Source organism: Mustela erminea, chromosome 2 (genome assembly GCF_009829155.1).
Source record: "Mustela erminea isolate mMusErm1 chromosome 2, mMusErm1.Pri, whole genome shotgun sequence".
Taxonomy (NCBI): Eukaryota; Metazoa; Chordata; class Mammalia; order Carnivora; family Mustelidae; genus Mustela; species Mustela erminea.
The window spans coordinates 2,207,492-2,227,191 of record NC_045615.1 but is presented as its reverse complement, the minus strand read 5'-3'; the positions used below and the strand labels follow the sequence as shown (position 1 = coordinate 2,227,191).

General features: G+C 39.9%; 1 protein-coding gene across 2 annotated transcripts in view; it reads right to left on the bottom strand.

Moving 5' to 3' along the window:
- The window catches only part of XPO7 (exportin 7), a 39,933-nt gene extending 20,492 nt beyond the window's left edge, over positions 1-19,441 (bottom strand). Inside the window, exons 1-13 of one of the 2 annotated variants that reach the window (XM_032332081.1) lie at positions 19,335-19,441; positions 18,668-18,814; positions 16,370-16,463; positions 15,645-15,811; positions 14,521-14,613; positions 11,770-11,874; positions 10,245-10,410; positions 9,545-9,618; positions 7,339-7,458; positions 4,126-4,272; positions 2,800-2,972; positions 853-1,046; positions 77-182 (exon numbers count right to left, since the gene is read on the bottom strand). In XM_032332081.1, coding sequence (XP_032187972.1) covers positions 77-182; positions 853-1,046; positions 2,800-2,972; positions 4,126-4,272; positions 7,339-7,458; positions 9,545-9,618; positions 10,245-10,410; positions 11,770-11,874; positions 14,521-14,613; positions 15,645-15,811; positions 16,370-16,463; positions 18,668-18,814; positions 19,335-19,355 — 1,607 coding nt within the window. In that variant the 5' untranslated portion in view covers positions 19,356-19,441. The remainder of the gene's footprint in view (positions 1-76; positions 183-852; positions 1,047-2,799; positions 2,973-4,125; positions 4,273-7,338; positions 7,459-9,544; positions 9,619-10,244; positions 10,411-11,769; positions 11,875-14,520; positions 14,614-15,644; positions 15,812-16,369; positions 16,464-18,667; positions 18,815-19,334) is intronic. The other variant, XM_032332082.1, reaches the window with a different exon arrangement.
- Positions 19,442-19,700: the final 259 nt, after the last annotated feature.

The following is a 19,700-nucleotide window of genomic DNA, read 5'->3' as shown; positions in this document are numbered from 1 at the left end:
TCCTGTGATGTTAGGACCCAAAATGAGGGGTCTCGGTCAAAGCTGTGAAATGGAGAGACTCTGTGAGAGCACCTACCGACAGACGAGCTCGCCATCCATAGCATCTTGCTCATCAGTGCTGGCAAAGGAAACCCGGCCACCAATCACTGCGCCAATGATGTAAACCAGCCACGTCAGCCGTCCTGCAACAGGAAGAAGATCTGTTAGTGTCTAGACTCCAGCGGTCATTTCATTGACGAAATCTCCTCATAGTGAGGTGTGTTTCTTACTAGGAGCTTCTGTAATCTTAAGAACAGTACGGTAAAGCTATAGTGTCTAACTTTTCTTACTGAGCATAGCTACCACCCTGCTCTGGCAAGGGTGAGGCCAAGGGGAAATTCAGTAGATAACCAACAGTCCCCTATGAGACAAGGTCATTATTTTTAGAGTCCAGTACTTTTTTTTTCTTTTTAAAATTTTATTTATTTGAGAGAGAGAGAGAACACAAGCAGGGGAGTAGCAGGCAGAGGGAGAGGGAGAAGCAGGCTTCCCGCTGAGCAGCAAGCCTGACACAGGGCTGGATCCCAGGACTCTGGAATCATGACCTGAGCTGAAGGCAGATGTTTAACCGACTGAGCCATCCAGGAGCTCCAGAGTCCAGTACTTTCTTGGAAGTTAAAAACACATCCACCTAGACACGATTTCAGTTACTTTCCCTTAGCCCTGTGGCATTTATTCATAGTATTCTTTTGTGTAGATGGAGAAGATGGATGATTGAAGAGTCCTTTTGTGGGGCAGGAAGGAAAGAGAGGTGGCAGTGAGTGAAGAAGGAAAGACAGCACCACTTTTCAGGCCGCAGCACTGTCCACTCACCTTCCTGCACCGCGATATCCATCGGGCTGGCACTAGCACTCTGCAGCAGCTCCTGATAGGACTGGGCGGACTGGTCAAACAACTGCACGAGGAGTGCACATGTCTTCTCATACTCACAACGCCCGATGGTGGACAGCTGGTCCAGCTGCTGCTGCACCAGGCCGGTATCCTCCAGAGGGTCTTCCAGGCCATCCCTGCTCCCAAGGGAAAAGGAAGGCGGCTCTCTTAAAAGATACCACTGATTTCCCCAGTACAACACCTCTCGTTCTTCTGCATTTAGCCACCGTTTAACAACACTACATTTTACCAAGAAACATATAATATAAAAAGTGGGAAGATGGTCATACTAAAGTCATCTTCTTTAGATACACTCTGTGAGTTGGTGTCTAGCTTTTGATCTGAACTCCTGCTCCCTTAACGTCTGCCTCAATCCCTTCAGTCCTTTGCTTCATACCCTAGGAGCTCTTGGTTCTTACTCTCTTGCTTGTTCTTGGCTCTAAGTACCTTTGGGACTACACATATCCTGTCCCTGTGTGGGGCCACTGTGGCCAGATATGTTTTGGAATTCAGAGCTCTTCAGATTTTAAAGAGGCAATATGATGCTTCTAGCATGTGCTATGAACCCTCAATGGACTCTCCAGGGTAGCAACTACAGTTTTCCTGTAGCAAAATGTTTAACCATCAGGAAGAGTCATACAAAGCAGAAGTTTTCAAAAAGGCTCTAAACGGTCTCATATTAGCACATGTCAAATTTTGCCACCAAATGAGTTCTGTTTCCAACCTATGAGAAAATTTAGTTTTCACTTCTTGGATTTTAGACTCACAGAGGAGGCACTGTGAATCTATACCAGGTCCTACCTTACGTATCGGTTGCTAGACTTAAAAATCACATTGTACTCCAAGCTCCTCTTCTGTTGCTACATCACAGTATGACAACCCAGCAGCTGCACCACCATGACCATCACAACTAGAGGTCACAGCTGTGTGTATACTATGGTCCACATACAGGGCCAAGACACAGTAATTTAATCCTTTTAATAACCTGCCCAAGAGCACACAGCTATTAACTGGCTATTCCAGCCCAGAGCCCACACCTGTAACCACTCCTCAACAATGCCTCACTGAAACCAGCTGAATCCTCAGGAACAGAAACTACATGGCTGATAGAACAATGCTTTCCAGGGGACTTCACAAATACTTGCATTTTGAAAGGATTCAAGTCATTAACAATTGCGCCTATAACTCTTATGACAATTTAATGCACTTGACTCTGAGCCAATTAAGATCTGATTTAAAAAAAACACAAAACAAAACCCAGAACTTCAGAGTCCAATTCCCCTGAAAAATAACAACAAAAAATACAGATATAAATACAGATATACACACATACAAGAAAGGTCCCTCAAGAATAACTTCACTTTTTACAAGTCATTTCTGAAAGGGTCTAACATTTCTTTAGCTATAGATTTCTGGTCCAGTTAAGTCAAGGTAGACAGAAACCATGCATTCCTGTAACGCAATCGGCAATTAGCTGCGTAGGATTCTACCTCTTCTGGTAAGCTCTGGATTGTGTCGTCTTAGTTATCTACTTCTTTCTTCAGGAAACTAAAGCACCTATAACTTACACATAATTCTTATCATCTATAGCTTATAAATGTTCCTGTCATGTTAAAAAGGAATCATCGGCAAGGACAAAGAGAATACTGATGATATACCTTGTATTCAAAGAGATCACCAAGGAGGGCAGAAAAATGGGGACATGAATGAGGATGTTGCAGAGAAAGCCTGTTCTCTCAGATTTTATGCTCCACCTGCTATTCGGCTGACATGAGGAAACGGCCGTTAACGGCATCAGCTCCAAGAAGGCCCATGTCAAGTGCGCTTTCGCCAACTGGGTGTCTGACCTCTGGCACGTCTGACACCAGGCGGCTGTCCCAGTTTCCTTACCTCAGGATGATGTGCACAGATTCCAAACGGGATGTGATATAGGCTTTGGTGACCTCAGGAGTATAAGTTTCCAGCATGTGGGGCTCTGTGGCTTTCACGTATGGCACAGAGGCTGCCAGCCGCTGCCAAAGGCTCAGGAGATAGTGCACACTATTTGGGGCAAATTCCCAGTGCTAAGGAAAACCAAAAGAGCAGGAGGCATATTTCTCATTTTTTATACACATTAGTCCCATGCCATTTGACACAAAGGATAAAGGCTTAAAAAAAAAGAAAGGGATAAATGTTTATGGGCTTTGTTCTGTGCGTGACAACTCATCTAATGTGCTTATTATTATTTTGGAGATTAAGCATCTAATAAAAAGAGCTGCTCTACACTGGTTGTGTAAGCCTTCCCACAAGGAAAGCCTTGTGTAAGTGGTTCTCAAACATTAGTATCCCTGAGAATCACCTGGAGAACCTGTTTGACACAGAGACACCAAGGCTCCACTCTGCATCTAGTGAAGCAGAAATTATGGGGGTAAAACACAAGCAACCTGTGTTTTTCATCACACTTTCCAGATGATTTTGATGCAAGCCATAAAATTTGAGAACCACTGTCCTATATTACATGACTAAGAGAGGTCACTAGCTCTCTCTCGACTCTTTTGTCTATGTTCCAATCGTGTTTTTTCAGAGGGATAAGCTAAATATTATCCTTGCAATTCCCACATGTTCCTCTAACCAAACTCCTCACACTTCTTTAAGGCAAACAATCAGGCTGCAATAACTACTCTGCAGGGTTGCCCTATATTATATTCAGGCGGGGGTGGGGGAGGGAATACAGGCATACCTTGGAGATACTACTAGGGGTCTGATTCCAGACCACTGCAATAAAGCGAGTCAAATGAGTGTTTTGGTTTCCCAGTGCACATAAGAAAGTTTTGTTTCATACTACACTATTGTCCAGTAAGTGTACAATAACATTATGTCTAAAACACAAAGTACATATCTTAAGTAAAAAATATTTTGGTGCTAAAAATGCTAACCATCGCCTGAGCTTTCAGAGTTGTAATCACTGACCACAGATCACCATATTAAATATGAGAAGGCCTGAAATAGCGTGAGAATTGCCAAAATGCAACACAGACATGAAGCGAGCAAGTGCTATTGGAAAAATGGCACCGACATACTTGCTTAATGAAGGGTTGCCACAAACATTCAACTTGTAAAGAACACAGGATCCATGAAGTGCAATAAAATGAGGTATGCCCATATTCTTTTAAGTTCAAAACCAATGAGCAAGAGAAGAGGTTTCACCGTGCAGGAGAGATACGAGAGAAGACAAACCTGTAGGCTGGTCACTGTGAAGTTAGCTATCAATCGGATGACCTCAGGGTAGTTTTCCACCTTTACTAATTCTCCCAGTTGATAGTTACTCTTCAATCGGGCCAGTAGTCTGCAAAACTCATGGTAATTGTTTGGGTCTGATAAGCTCTGGTGACAGCACAGGAGGAAAATAAAATGTAAATGTATACTTTCAGAATGACAATGGGGATGGCACAAGGGGAAGGGAGAATCTACTTGAACTTCTCAGCTACAGGTCCTCACTTCTAATGACACATCCGTAGAATGTTCAAAAACAATTTTTTAGAAAATCACTTTTAAAAGAGATGGTCACATCTACTATCTCATTTGTTCAAAACAATTATCCTGTGGGATGAAATTATTAGCCTCAATTGAAAGTCTGAAATGGAGGCTCAGAAGGATCACATTACTTGCTTAAAGCTGTAAAGTTAATTAGCAACAGAAAAGGGGTACAATTGAAGATATTTCTGGTCTGTTTGCTTCCCACTGATCAAAGATCATGAAATTTTCATTTTTACCTCTGTCAAATTTATCATTAAATAAGGCTATACTCCTGTGACAAAGTCATAAAAATGTTTAATTTATTTACATTATATCATCACTGCTGTAACAATTTAATTCCTAGATTAGTATTTTTATATATTTTACTTTATACTTATATGAAAAACTTTGGATTTATTTGCATATTACACTTATATAGGTATATTTATTGTTTTCTTATATAGGTATTCCTCGATAAGCATACTTTATTTTGTTCACCACCACATCCCTGGTACATAGTAGGTGCTCTATGTATTTGTTGGATGAATAAATGCATTTTTAATAGTCTTTAATAAACGGTGCTAGGAAAACTGGACAGAAACATGCAAAAAAACCAAAACTGGACCACGTTCTTACAAATACACAAAAATAAACTCAAAATGAATTAAAGATCTAAATGTGAGACGGAAACCATAAAACTCCTTGAAGAAAATGTAGGCAGTCATCTCCTGGACATTGTCCCAGCAACACTTCTCTGAATATGTCTCCTCAGGCAAGGCAAACAAAGGCAAAAATAAACTACTGGGACTACATCAAAATAAAAAGCTTTTTGCACAGTGAAGGAAACCATCAGCAAAATGAAAAGGCAACCTACTGAATGGGAGAAGATACCTGTATATAATATATCTTATAAGGGGTTAGGATCCAAAATATATAAACAACTCAACACCAAAAAACAATCTGGTTAAAAAATGGGCAGAGGATCTGAAGAGACATTTTTCTGAAGAAGACCTACAGGTAGCCAACAGACACATGAAAACATGCTCAACATCACTCATCATCAAACCACAATGAGATATATCACCTTACACTTGTCAGAAAAAGACAAGAAGTCCTCGGGCACCTGGCTGGCTGAGTCATTAGAGCACGTTACTCTTTTTTTTTTTTTAAGAGCATATACCCTTGATCCCAGGGTTGTGAGTTCGAACCCCACACTGGGTGTACAGCTTCCTTAAAAGAACAGAACAAAACAAAAACAAAAGACCAACACCCCCCTCCCCCAAAACCCTACAAACTTGACTTCAAAAGACAAGAAAGAACAAGCGTTGGTAAGGATGTGGAGAAAAATGAACTCTCATGCACTGCTGGTGGGAATATGAACTGATAGAGCCTCTGTGGAAAACAGTATGAAGGTTCCTCAAAAAATTAAAAATAAAAATACTGTGTGATCCAGTAATTCCACTACTGGGTAACTACTCAAGGAAAACAAAAACACTAATCTGAAAAGATATATGCAACCCTATGTGTATGTGGCATTATTTACAGTAACCAAGATATGGAAGCAACCTAAGTGTACAATGATAGATGAATGGATAAAGAAGTGGTCTATATATATGTACCATATACACACACACATATATATACACATACACATACATATACATACAATGTATTACATTGCTCAACCATAAAAAAGACTCACATCTCGCCATTTGCGACAATGTAGAAGGACCTAGAGGGTATTATGTGAGTCAAAGTGAACTAAATGAGTCAAATGAAAGACAAATACCAGAGGATTTCACTTATATATAGACTCTGAAAAAATAAAACAAATGAACAAATAAACAAAAAAAAGCAGAGACAGACTCATAAATACAGAGAACAAACTGAAGGTAGCCAGAGGGGAGGCAATGGGCAGGATGGCCAAAAATGGATGAAGGGGAGTGGGAGCCACAGGCTTTCAGTTATGCAGTGAAGAAGTCATGAGGAGAAAAGGTACAGCACAGGGAATATAGTCAATGGTACTATAATAGCATTGTGTGGTGACAAATGGTAGCCACACTTGCGGTGGGCATAACACAATGTACAGAGTTGTTTCACTATGTTGTACATCTGAAACTGATGTACATTCTCAGTCAACTATACTTTGGTTAAAAAAAAAGAATTATTAAAAAGAGGGACAGAACTGAGTATATTTAAAAACAAAATGCTTGTATGGTATTTTCTAGTGTAGAGGAGTGGCACTTTAAAAAAAAGTAAGTGTTGGCTGAATCTCTGGAAATGAAAAACACAAAAAGGGCAATTGAGTTACGCAATGAATACCAGATGGGCAGTATCTCCCTTCCCATCTAAAAGCAGACCTACACACTTGGGTAAATAATGTATATTAAAAAAAAAAAAAAAATGGAAACAGAAACAAAAACCAAACTCTGAATTCTTAATTTCTTGGAAAAATGACCAGCTGTCTTATTTTCCTGTGTCCAAGTGGTCCTTTCCCCTAACTCCTGCATTCTTGAAGCTAGAGGATACAAATTCCTCATTTGGGTAAACATTTTCAAGAATCTGCCTACAGGACACCTGGGTGGCTCCGTCGGTTAAGCCGCTCAGGTCATGATGCCAGGGTCCTGGGATCAAGTCCTGCATCAGGCTCTGTGCTCAGCAGGGAGCCTGCTTCTCCCTCTGCTTGCCGCTCCCCCTGCTTGTACTCTCTGATAAATAAATAAAATCTTAAAGGAAAAAAATCTGCCGACAGATACAGACTCACTTAAACCTTCTGAGAATGACACACTGAAGTGTTCTCTAGGTTTCTGCTAAGTGTGGCTTCTAGATGGTAGTTCCTTCGGATTCAACAGAGAGGCATATACTAATTACACACATCCACACACAACATGTATTTAAATATGTATTCAAATAGTAAATTCTCAAAAATCTTACCTGTGGGTTTTCCAGTATTCGCTTAACACCATCAACAAGATGTGAGAGAAACTTGGCCCTCTCTGCATTGTTAAATAGGGATCTTCTGACTGAGGCAATCTGTACTAAGCAGGATAGTACCTAAAAACAGGCACAACCAAACACAACTGATTAAAAAGATGATACAGCTACTCCATATTATCTTTTCCCTCTTTCCCCTCCTAGAATATTCTTCCTTGCATATGCTATTAACTGTTCTTTCAACCTCCCTACTATTACCATGATACAGAAAGATAAAGAAGAGTACAACTGAGGATACTGGAAACAGCTTTATTAAAAGAAAAAAAAAGATCATTAGATCCAAGTTACCATAACAACTAGTTAAATTCAGTCTGGAAATTCACTTAGGTATTATTCTTTGACCACCCAATGGCTTCTTTGATTCTTTTAAGATATGTATTTAAGGCTTGGAAATACCATATAATTTGTAGGTTAAGAAAGCTTTAGGTGTCATTTTCTCTGCTTCACTAAGACTTTTGGCTAATCAGGCTTTGCCATAATGAAATAACCAAGCTAGATCTGTGTTCTGAAAAGAACAGGCTTTACCCTGAAAACCTTTCCCCTTTCCCCACTGTGCTAGGTATTTATACTGTCTGCCCCTCCAGATCTGTCTTCTATCCTTCTCCACACTGCTCTGTTCCCTGGGAGGCTGACTTCTTCTGTCCATTTAGAGCCACAGCTCCCCCTCCCTCCTGCCTCCAGTAGACTTCAACCACTGGAAAGTACTAGCAAGAGATTAAGGGCAGGAAGAAAGAGGTACCCCCTGTGGACCCCTGGCTAGGCCATGAATGGCAGTGTCCCTCCCTCTGCGCCCAGCCCTCGCCTAGGCCACAGCTTCAGTTCTTTCCAGGGTTTCCTACCCCTTGCCACCTGGGGCTCCCCACTACTGCACACCCTAGAGGGTATACCTCACCTCACCACCCCTGGCTAGATTCCCTTAGTGTTGCCCACATCTTTACTAATAGTCTTTTCATGAACTACCTCTCCAGTGAGCTACCTTTTCCTGAAGTAAACTTAAAGATACAAACAACACTGAATTCACATTTCTACTAAAGCTAAGGTCTACATGTGGAAAAGTACCGTAATAACCAGGAAAACAGCCTATTGTAGAAACACTGTGTAAAACACCCATTACTTTACTGTCTTCTTATCTGTGTGTTTTGTACGTTAGCAATTTACATGAAATAATCTGAAATACTAGGACAATGTCTTTCAGGACCTGGGTGAATTTTGAAATTTGACGAGGTTAATTACTGCCTTTTTTTTTTTTTTTAAAGATTTTATTTATTTATTTGACAGAGAGATCACAAGTAGGCAGAGAGGCAGGCAGAGAGAAAGAGAGGAGGAAGCAGGCTCCCTGCTGAGCAGAGAGCCCGATGCGGGGCTTGATCCCAGGACCCTGAGATCACGACCTGAGCCGAAGGCAGTGGCTTAACCCATGAGCCACCCAGGCGCCCTAATTACTGCTTTAAAGGAGAAAAATGCATCATTTCCAAGAGCTCTGTAATGTTATCCAGGATGGTATACAAATTTACCTTCTCCTCACAGCTTCCATTTATCACTTATGTAACATGTGCCTGAAGGACTTTCAAAAATTTTCTTGGGGGGCACCTGGGTGGCTCAGTGGGTTAAAGGCTCTGCCTTCGGCTCGGGTCATGATCCCAGGGTCCTGGGATTGAGCCCCACATCAGGCTCTCTGCTCAGCAGGGAGCCTGCTTCTCCCTCTCTCTGTCTGCCTTCCTCTCTGCCTACTTGTGATCTCTGTCAAATAAATAAAATCGTAAAAAAAAAAATTTTTCTTGGGTAGGATAATCTTCAGTTAGACAATACAAGCTGAATCCACCCCCAACCCCTCCAACACACACACTCTAGCTTGTGGCTGTTTGAGGTACAGTATAAAGTCAGATTCAAGATGAGACAGAAGAGCTTGGCATTTGAAGCAATTTGTCACTAGACAGGAATAATTTAAAGAGAATTAAATTAATTCTCTTCACTACGAGAACCCTTAGGCTACAAGCTTTACCACAAAAGGCTAAATAACTAACCCTAGCATTTGTATGCTCCACTTGGATGATTTTGTACGACAGAATGAATGAGCGTAAGGCTCATTCACCATTGCTACTTTTTGGATGTAGGTGGGGCTTTAGAAACTGTGGTCCTGACTCACCAGAGGTGAAAATGAAGGAGGGATGGAATGATACAGGTCAAAAAACAGCTGCAGAGTCGAAGAATCTAAGAACGCTGAAAAAAGACAAAGGAACCGTTACTGAGTACGTCGCTTGTTGCTAGTGACACACTTACAGCACTATGTACTGGGGGGCACCTCCTCTCACAGGGTTCCTTTCAAGGGATAAGCTAAGAAGGGCTTTGGGGTTTTTCCTGTTTTTTTTTTTTTTGTTTGTTTGTTTTTGTTTTGTTTTATTTTTTAAAGCACTAGGTTTTAGCTCCTCTAAAGAACAGATTCATTCCTATGACCCCCAGAGAACTTAAGACAATCAGGGCTATGTTCAAAGCAAGAAGTTTGATTCTGAAAAACGTAAAAACAAGCATAAGCACACGTTCTTTTCTTTGGTTTCATGTTTAAACCTAGAAATGACCTCAAATGAGTAAAGAATCCCTAGGTGATGAATGTGAGAAGATCAAACTCACATCTTTTAGTAACCCAGTAATTAAAAAAGTCCTCCCCAAGCTAGGAAACCCAAGTAAGGTTCCTTCAACACCCTCTTCCTCACTGTATCAAGATAGATGCTGACTTTCTAAGTTTTCTCTAAAAGCAAGCAAGGGATCTCCAGGGGTTCCTCAGACCATCCGGCAGACACGATGTGGGGCTGAGCAGCAGTCTGTTCCTGGGGGTGCAGTACTCCTACCTGATCTCCAGCTGGTGGGAATCTGTACTGTGCACAGGTCATCTGAGGACTCATCAGTAGAAGTGCCAATGAAATCAAAGTTTAGGCAGTTATGAGTGAGTTTGAGCAGTTGCATGAGTAAGCCATGCTGACTTTCATCATTCAAGTTTAGATTCTTTCCTGAAGCCTGTAAAAATTACCACATAATGAGCCCCAAACAATCACTCCTCTCTTCCAAGTTTGCTGCCAGACTCCTGAGAAGGCTGTTAAGCCAGAAAAGGAAGGCAGTATTTCAACTCAATGAAGTGATGTTTCCCCTGCAAAAGGGGCTGCACTTCTGTCACCTTAATGTCATTGTGAAAACCCTAGCTGCTTATTTACTATAAAAACACGAAACTGGTATTTAAAGAAATCCCCCTTTTGACACGTATGGTTTACATGTTGTAGACATAGTGGCCACAGGGGATTCTGAAGCCATACGGGATGGGTGGTTACTCCATTTGCTGTGAGATCCTGGTTATATCTAGATGGGGCTGGAGACCTCAGTGACTAGGTGGCTAATTGGTTTTGATGGTATCAGCCAGAAAGAGTCAATCCTCAGTTTTCTCAAAAGCTTTCCCCCTTCAGGGTGTATAACAGCTGTTGCCAGGTAGCTTGCCCAACCCAAGGATTGTTTGGGAATTCTGAGGTAGAACTAGGTAATTGAGGGAAAAGATGAACATCATTAACGTGGACAACACAAAGAATCTAAACTTGCTTCTAAAATTCACGACATAAGGGAAAATGAGACTAAGAACAAAAAAACCGCACAAAACACCAAACCAAACAACCCAAAATGAACAAACAGCCAGACGCTAACCCCATTTAGCTTTCTACAGGGAGGTCCATATAGACTGTTATAAACGTGTAGGACTCACAGGTGAGCATTTCTTTCCTAGTTCAACTCATTCATAAATGAACTTGAACATCCATTTTCCATTTTAAAACAGGTAATTTCCTTATGTGTAACTGTCTACCCCTTCAGGTTATGAAATCTAAATGGATGTTAGAAATTCAAAATCTACTTTTCCTTACAGATGCTGCTTGTTTATGTGCCGCCTGAAACTCAGCAGGGGGCAGGGGAGCCAGCCTGTTTCAGTATGCTAACAATGCAGTCAGAACCTGCTTTTAGAGCTCTAAGAATCCAAACACCATAAAGCTAACATGCTTTTATTCCATGCAGGAAGATTTTATGTGGGTATAAAAAGCAAACAACAAAATCCCAAACTTTGTGGTAAACCAGATTCCCTGGGATACGTGTTCACTTACTGTGCTTTGCTTAAGGGAAGAGCTCTGAAATAAGGCAAGCGCAATCCCCTCTCTAGAGTCAGTGGTCAGTATGGTACTTTCTTCCACATCTTGGAGACCAGTGTCGTGTGAGAGATGGTAATGGTTAGAGCTGCACCAACTCTCAAGGGGTGAGCTTAGAGCTGACCTTTAACAGGTCCCAACTCATTCTCATCCTTTCAAAGGGGACTGGGAAGCAGGATCCAACCTACAATCTCACCTGTTTTAGTAAATTGCAGGAAAGTGTGAAGATATCAAATAACGATGAATCTCGGAAAGAAGAGGCTATTTTTCTGTGCTTGGTTAAAGGATGCGTGGTGTCGGCCTGCGCAAAAAGATAAACCAATTCAAGTTTTAGAATTAATTGCAAAGAAAAAAATTTCATATAGACATAAAGTAAACTAGGATTTCCAATAAAACCAACTTACACACAAAATACCTTTTTAATGTTTAAATCACTGTTAACTCGCGAATAATGAGAGGATGCAAAGGACAATAAGCTGCTAACAGCTAGCCAGGATGGGTCTATAGCTTACAGACGGAAGACAGAAAGATAGATGAGCATCTCCACTGCAGTTTTAATTTCCTCCACATTTAGGGAGGTAAAATTTAACCAACTGCTGGCAGATACTGTTAATAATTTCTAGCATATTGTATTGTGGCTTAGTCTCAGAAACAGATAGTGGTAAAGCTTGGTAAACAATCCACCCAAGGCTAAAGTCACCACAGAATTTCCAAAGCAGTCTTTAACTGACAGCCATGAACTTAGGATGACTGACAATAGCCCATGATACTCCCTGCTTCTCTAACCTATTTTAACACATAGTCTCTATTCTAGAAGTGAGCACTTAATTGAAGGGGAGCATCAGTCTCTCACTGTTTTCCTCTGTTCCTCTCTCTTCAGCCAAACGTTAAAGGTTTTTATGGTTAAGAACTCTGTTTTTGGGGCGCCTGGGTGGCTCAGTGGTTAAGCCACTGCCTTCGGCTCAGGTCATGATCTTGGGGTCCTGGGATCGAGCCCCGCATCGGGCTCTCTGCTCAGCGGGAAGCCTGCTTCCTCCTCTCTCTCTGCCTGCTTGTGATCTCTGTCAAATAAATAAATAAAATCTTTAAAAAAAAAAAAAAAAAAAAAGAACTCTGTTTTTACTTCTTTAGTATGCCCTCTATTCTTGACACACAGGCACTTCAGTAAGCAGAATAAAGGGATTTCAAGGTTACCAAGGGAATTTTTAGTCCAACTACCTCCTGTAAGCTTAAATACCTTCTATTCTATATACCAATCAGTTCATTCAGGAGAGGGCTCATCTGCTGTTGGCATGTTAAAGAATAATGCAGCAAGATTTCTGACAATCAAGTTATGGACTCCCCTTGATTTTTCTTTTTTTTAAAGCTTTATTTACTTATATAGTCTACATCCAATGTGGGGCTCGAACTCATGACACCGAGATCAAGAGTCACATGCTCCTCTGAGCCGGCCAGGTACCCCTCCTCTTGATTTTATTTCTAAGTTCAGACAGGGCTGGTAAAAGAAATATGCTTTCTGATTTAAATCTGACAACCAAAAAAAGAAGAGAAAACTAAGTTTTGCAGAGGTTCAAAATATCCAATTCTAGCTTCAGTGTCACTGTGTTATCATAAATATCTTGGATAGTATGACATTGCCAGTTTATAGACCATTTTCCATATGTAATCAGGTATGCTGATGATAACACAGAGAATAACTGCATACATTAAGTACATTACACACATTTCTACTGTTCCATTAAGAAAGAGAAAATTTTGAAGTTTTAAAATGTATCAATATTGGTGTACTATGCGGGGCCAAGCTTCCACAAGGAGAACATTAACCCCACAATCTCTGTCCTCAGTTAATGCGTGCTCTCATATTACAAAGGTAACAGTGGCTCAATAAGAAGTTACTTGTTAAGAGCAAAGGCTCTGGAATAAGATGATGTGGGTTCAAATTCAGATATTGTTGCCTGCTAACTGTGATACCTTAGGCGAATTATTGACCCTTATGTGCTTCAGCTTCCTCATCTAGAAAATGGGACAGCCACGGAACCTACCTCCCAGGACTAAGGTGAGAATAAAAATTAGCTGCTACCAGTAAAGTGCTCAGAACAGAGCCTGCTGCATAGTAGTCACTCCATTATTATTCTGATAATTATTGACCATGGTGGGGATCGCATGTGACAGAGAACAAAGTATGGACTCCAGAGTTTAAGTAACTAGAAGCCGATGCATTTAGAACAGTACTACCTCACAGTTAAAATTTCTCAAGGTTAATAAAAAGGTCTATATAAATATGCGCAGTAGCAACAGTGATGCCAAGGTAATTCATAGCTGGCGACTGAAGGGTGAGATGTCACAACTAATATTAATACTGGCCTATTCAATAATTATAAAATTTTAGCTGGATACAAAAGTAAATGACTAAAATAAAAAATAATAGCCACAGCAAAAGAAAGCCACTGGTGTTTCCTCTGTAGTAACCTGTGACAAGGACTATTCAAAAAGTTATTGTATTTAGCAGAATGTCTTAAGCATTCTAAAAAGATGACCAGAAAAGTCTTTAATAGTAGCACTTGCGAATTGAGTTTTAAATGGTAATAAATACATGGTAATTATTTAGCAGATATTCTGTTCCACTTTTGTGATCCCCTTTTTGGATGCATTCTCTTTCATTAGCAAAGCAGTAATTTACTAAGGTTTTAACTTAGGAATGTTGCTCTCACCTCTCACAATGAACATTAATACCAGTAAGGAGAGCTGATGGGCGGATAAAATGTTCTGGAGGCAGACGGGGACCAGGATATTAAGAACGAGGTAGGCTGCACGTACAGAGGAAAATCCACTGGAACTATTGTTTCAAAGGGCATTAATCACTTACCGCAAAAGCACACAACTGCCAAAAAAGATCATCCCACACATAGCAGAAAACACCAATACTAAGAAAAAATATGGCACTTACTTCAATGAGGAAGGCTGTAGCACTTACTTGATTAATTTCATTGGTTAGCTGAGATAAAATTGTGACGCCAATGATGCAGTACTCAACACTATCCTGGTAAAAACAAGGCAAGGCAGACGTTGGTGTGTGCAGCATGACTCTGGCCATGGCCCTGCAGCCATGCTTTCGAAACGGCAGAACCCTGTGTAGCTAGGGAACTGCCGAGATAAGGCAGCAAGGAATTGTAGTTTAAAACTGTTGCTTTGCAGGACATGAAACGTAACCGCCACAGAGAAAGAGTGCTAAATCTAATTTCATCAAGACTGAAACCTTTTGAATTTAAAAAATAGTCATGTGCATTATACCATATCCATTATACAAAGAAAAACTGGCAAAATACACTTACGTGACAAAAGGATGCATAACGTAATTCACACAAAAAGACTACATGTAACAATAAGAAAAAAACCAAAAAGCCAGATTTTTAAAATTTTAAGTAAGATATAAATGGGAAGTTCACAGAAAAAAAGACTAGTAGTATATTAACGTATGAAAATTTGTTCTGTCTCATTCCTAACTCAAATGCTGAGATACTAATTCTTTTTATTTATTAAATTGGAAAAATAAAAAAGCTGAGCTCCCAGGGTGGAGGTACAGAAGAATAGGCAGCCACTCTTTTAACTGTTGTAGGGAAACAACTTTTTTTTGAGGATAATTTGGAAATATCTCTGAAAGCCAAGAATACACACATCCCTTTGATTGTATAATTCTAAGGGTAGGAATTCACCCTACAAACACACCCGTTATAATCCAAGTTTGACAGGCGTATATTATGTTTGGATATTCACTGAAGTGTTTACTTAACAGTCAAAGTACAGAACCAAACTAAATGTCTACCTACAAGACATTATTTAATTAAGCGATGGTATTTTCAGATTGGAATAGTATATAGGCATTAGAAAAAACGGTGTTTGTCTGTGCTGACATGTAAGCATGTAAAGCCAAGCAATACTAAAGGCAAAAAAGACACAGAAGATAACGTACAAAATAATTTCATTTTGTGTAATTTCTAAAAAGTAGATCACTATGTAAGCATATACATGTTGCTTCTCACATTCCTACTACATCACATATATACATCATACCTGTAAGAACCTTGTGACGTCTGTGATTGCATTTCTGAAGACGTAGTCATCCTTCTGACAGTCAAACCAGCCCAGTTTTGTGATTCTGGCATATAACTGAATAAGTGCTTGTGTCACAAAAGTAGCCAACTTTGGCCGAGTGGCAAGGTAGTTGAGCACATAGTTCCCTACAAAACAAAAAAATCCACGTAATAGAAAGCTCTGCCAGGGAAGGGCACACATCTTTATACCAAACATCCAAGACCCTTAAACCTTAAACTCTCTTAATTCTTGTTTCTGTTGTATTCCCTTAATTCTTAATGCGATTGAGAAATGGGACTTTGAATTTAAGATTAGTAGGCTTTCTAATTCAGGATGTTATACTTGTCACAATGAAGACTCAAGAGTATGGCAGCCTTTAATCCACTCCCAGATAGTTAAATAACACGCCTGCACAGAATTCAAAATCTTTAACATTTTTCTTTGTTATTAATGGCCATAAAGACTGAGTGAAAGAAACCTCCTGACAACAAAAGGGATGATTTAAGACTTTATCTAGAAATAATTATAAAAGGTCCTCTTCACTTTCAAAAGCCCTAAATTGGGGGGAGGGGGGGACTGGATTCCACATATTTTATATGCTTACCAATTTCAGAACATTATCAAACAAACAATGTGAATTTAACTATTACTAGCTCATCACTAAACAAACTAATTTCTTGAAAACAGAGTAATTCTCTACTTACGAATATCTATGCGTTGCTCCAATGGTAGAGGGTTGTTTGTGCGTGATACAAGCTTTGTAAGGCATGTAGCTGCCAGTAACTGGGAGTAAGAGGACTGTGGAAAGACGGGGAAAAGGACTCAGAATTCAGTTTTATTGAGTTAGTCAGTCATGAGGTTTTTTATTTGGAGTTCTATGCTGAGATTCAAGAAATATTAATCAGTTCCGCCATATTCGATCCTCCACATTTTAGAGGGTCTAGGAAAAATGAGTCCCACACAAAGTATATGTTCTTTGAACTGATTTCGGTTATGAACAAGGTAAGTATGACATGAATGGCCTGATCGAACTGAATCCAGGGCAGATTTTGTATCACTTAGAGGGGGCCCATACTGGAGAGGATTGCTTCAGAAAGATATTAAGAAAACAGATCTTTAGAAGATGGATCTCTTCTTTCATTTACCAAGAAATCTTCTGTCAAAATCCTCAATATAGTGATGCTTCAAAAAGTTTCAACTTAAAATAATGCTAAAGTGTACCATTACAAAGTTAAAAAAAAAAAAAAAGCAGCATTAGAGAGAGCCATTACATTATGCTGTAGAGTTAATCCCTGAACTGTATGTTTACATCAGCACAGCTATCAATCAGATACAGCTTCAGGCGATGCATATGCTAGTTTTAAAGTAAATTTGTAACAATTATTTGTGAGAAAGAAAATCTATGTACTGTGCAAGGGAATAGCATTATCATATTCTCACATGTGGATTTTATGCATTTTTAACCTTATGGAGAATAGAATATTCTGGTATACTAATCGATCATAATGTATAAAAAAGAGCCGTGAGCAAATTCTTCCATGTGGCTCTATTATGATAATGTCCTATAACAGGGACAGACTCCGGACTATTAAAACAATTTAAGGGTTAAGGATAATTTCCTGTAACACTAAAAATTTTTAAGACAGGATCCACAGGCACTGCATAATGGCATCAGTTATAAAAAAGTTTATGCTTAAGAAAAAAATCTATAAAGTGATTTTGATATGTGATTTTTATTCAACACTCCTGAGCATGGTTGGCTACTCTAAATATAGAACACAGCATACAATCGTAACTATACATTACACAACATCTAAATGGTTTTTAGACATAATTCCAATAAACCTGCTTAGTTACTAAGATGTCAGCAGAGATTAAAAGGAAGATTGCACTGTAATTGTTCTTAGTACTGCACCAATCCTGTTTTACTGCAGCTTGATTTATTTACTGACTGTCAACCTGAGGCTCCAGAGTTAACAGGGTCAGAGATGATACCGTGGGGCTCCAGTGGGAGTCAACTGGAAGAGCTGGTCATGCATCTCCCGTAGCATAAAATATACGAGTGTAAGTGGGTCAATCTTAAGACTAAGGGACTGGGAAGAAATATACAACATACTACATGCAAAAACAGAGCAGAGCACTGTACCATCTCTGACCAAGGCTCTGTAACTTTCCTATGCTTGGAAAGAGTTCGCTCTCTCAGCCACTAGAGGATAATTTTTAGCCAACTGAACAAATACTGTAACATTGTCAGTGAAAATGAAAATATGAAGTCATCTAGAATTTTACCCTCAAAACAAATTAACTGCTTTTGTTCTTTCCACATGTCCTTCCAGTCTGAGGTAAGAGTGCTAGCTGCTGGTCTAGCTGGGGCTCTGACTCTCTCAGGCCCTTTCAGGATACCCTGGTTGGATTCTTAGCTTTCCTAAGACCTCCATCTTGCCCCCAGTACTAATTTAATCAAACTATGTCTCGTATTCTACTGATCACTGCACTGCCATTTTCAAGCTCCGAGAGGCTCTGATTCCATTTTAAAACTCTTGACCTCTTGTGGTTTTCCTTGTGGAACGTTCCCCCCAGGGCTCGAGGGCAATATGCAGCAGCTGTGGCACAGGAGGCAGCACAGCGACCACTACGGCGCTTGCACGGTGACATGGGCTATGTTGAGTAAGAAGGGTCATGCGTATATAGCCCTGTCTTCTTTGTAAAGGATATGAGGTGGTACTTAAGTGTGAAAAACAGAAAGAAAGTCCCAGAAATGTGATTCAAGGTGAAAAATGACAGAACACAATATATGTTCAATGAGATTTTCCTGATGAGGCTGTGTGTCCTTTTACTGTCAACCTGGCTGTTAGCGATGGTGCTTTTTAAAGGTGAAATTAAGAAGGCAGAGAGGCACCTAGAAGAACTAAGGAACACAAGCCATCCCAATCCATCCTTAAACTTTGAATGTATTTTCCTAAACCTCTATTACCCTTCCGGATTTTTCAAATCTTACGTACACTTCCTCTTTCGAGGAGTAGCTGGCACTTGCTCAGGCAATCAGGGCTGTTGGTGAATTCAACCAAGGCTTTCTCTGCCTGGAGTCGAGTGGTTGTGTCTGTTGTCTCATAAAGCTGTTTGCACAGATTCTCTAGTTGGGCCAGGCTCTGGAAAAGATCAGTCAAGAAAGAAATCAGTCCAGCCTACTATTTATACACAAGATACTGTTCACAAAATCTCTAGATGAAGATAAGTAATAATCAATGGAGAGAGACCTGCTTCTCAACTCTGAGGAGAATCTGGGTGACCTTTATCTAACCATTTATAGCTTTTTAAATTTTATATTTTAGAAGACAAAATGGTAAAATACCTATACTTTTTAAGTCATTCTGTTAGAGATCAATTGCAAATGATATATTCATTTTTCCTTGCAAATACCCATCCTCCTAAGCTTTTCCTAAAGGCCTTCAAATAAAAATTCAGAATTTACTTTTTGTCAACAACTTCAAAACAGTACTGGAGGCAATGCTATAAAATTAAACACATAAACATACAACATAAGTGTCACATATATCTTTATATAATTTTAAGTATTTTGCCTTTTCCTAGTAGTTATTAGCTCACAATTATGTGTGCCAATAAAGATGGCCAACCTCTATGAGAAAGCTTCAGAATGCAAGTACGCACCTTCCTCCCTGGATCTCTCATGTTTCAAGTTCAGCGGACTCTCTCCTCCTGTCGTACTTTAAACTCTTGCTTCGGTTCCAAATTTAAAGTGGAAGGGTCAAAATAAATTCAACCCTCACATATGCTCAGACAGAGATAAGACCAGGGAAACGCCCCCAAACAAACCCTTCTCTCCAAATCTTGAACCAGTTCCAAGGAGGCAGGAAGGGGATGGGTGTGTGCTTTAGTCAAAAACCCAAAGGGATGCAAATCTACCTCCACTGAACGTGGTGTTGAAAAGCAAAGAGGAAAGAAACCAGTAAGAGTTCACTTAACTGTCACCTTTCACTGACTGGAGAGGGCAAACATCTGTTAGTCTTTAAAGGA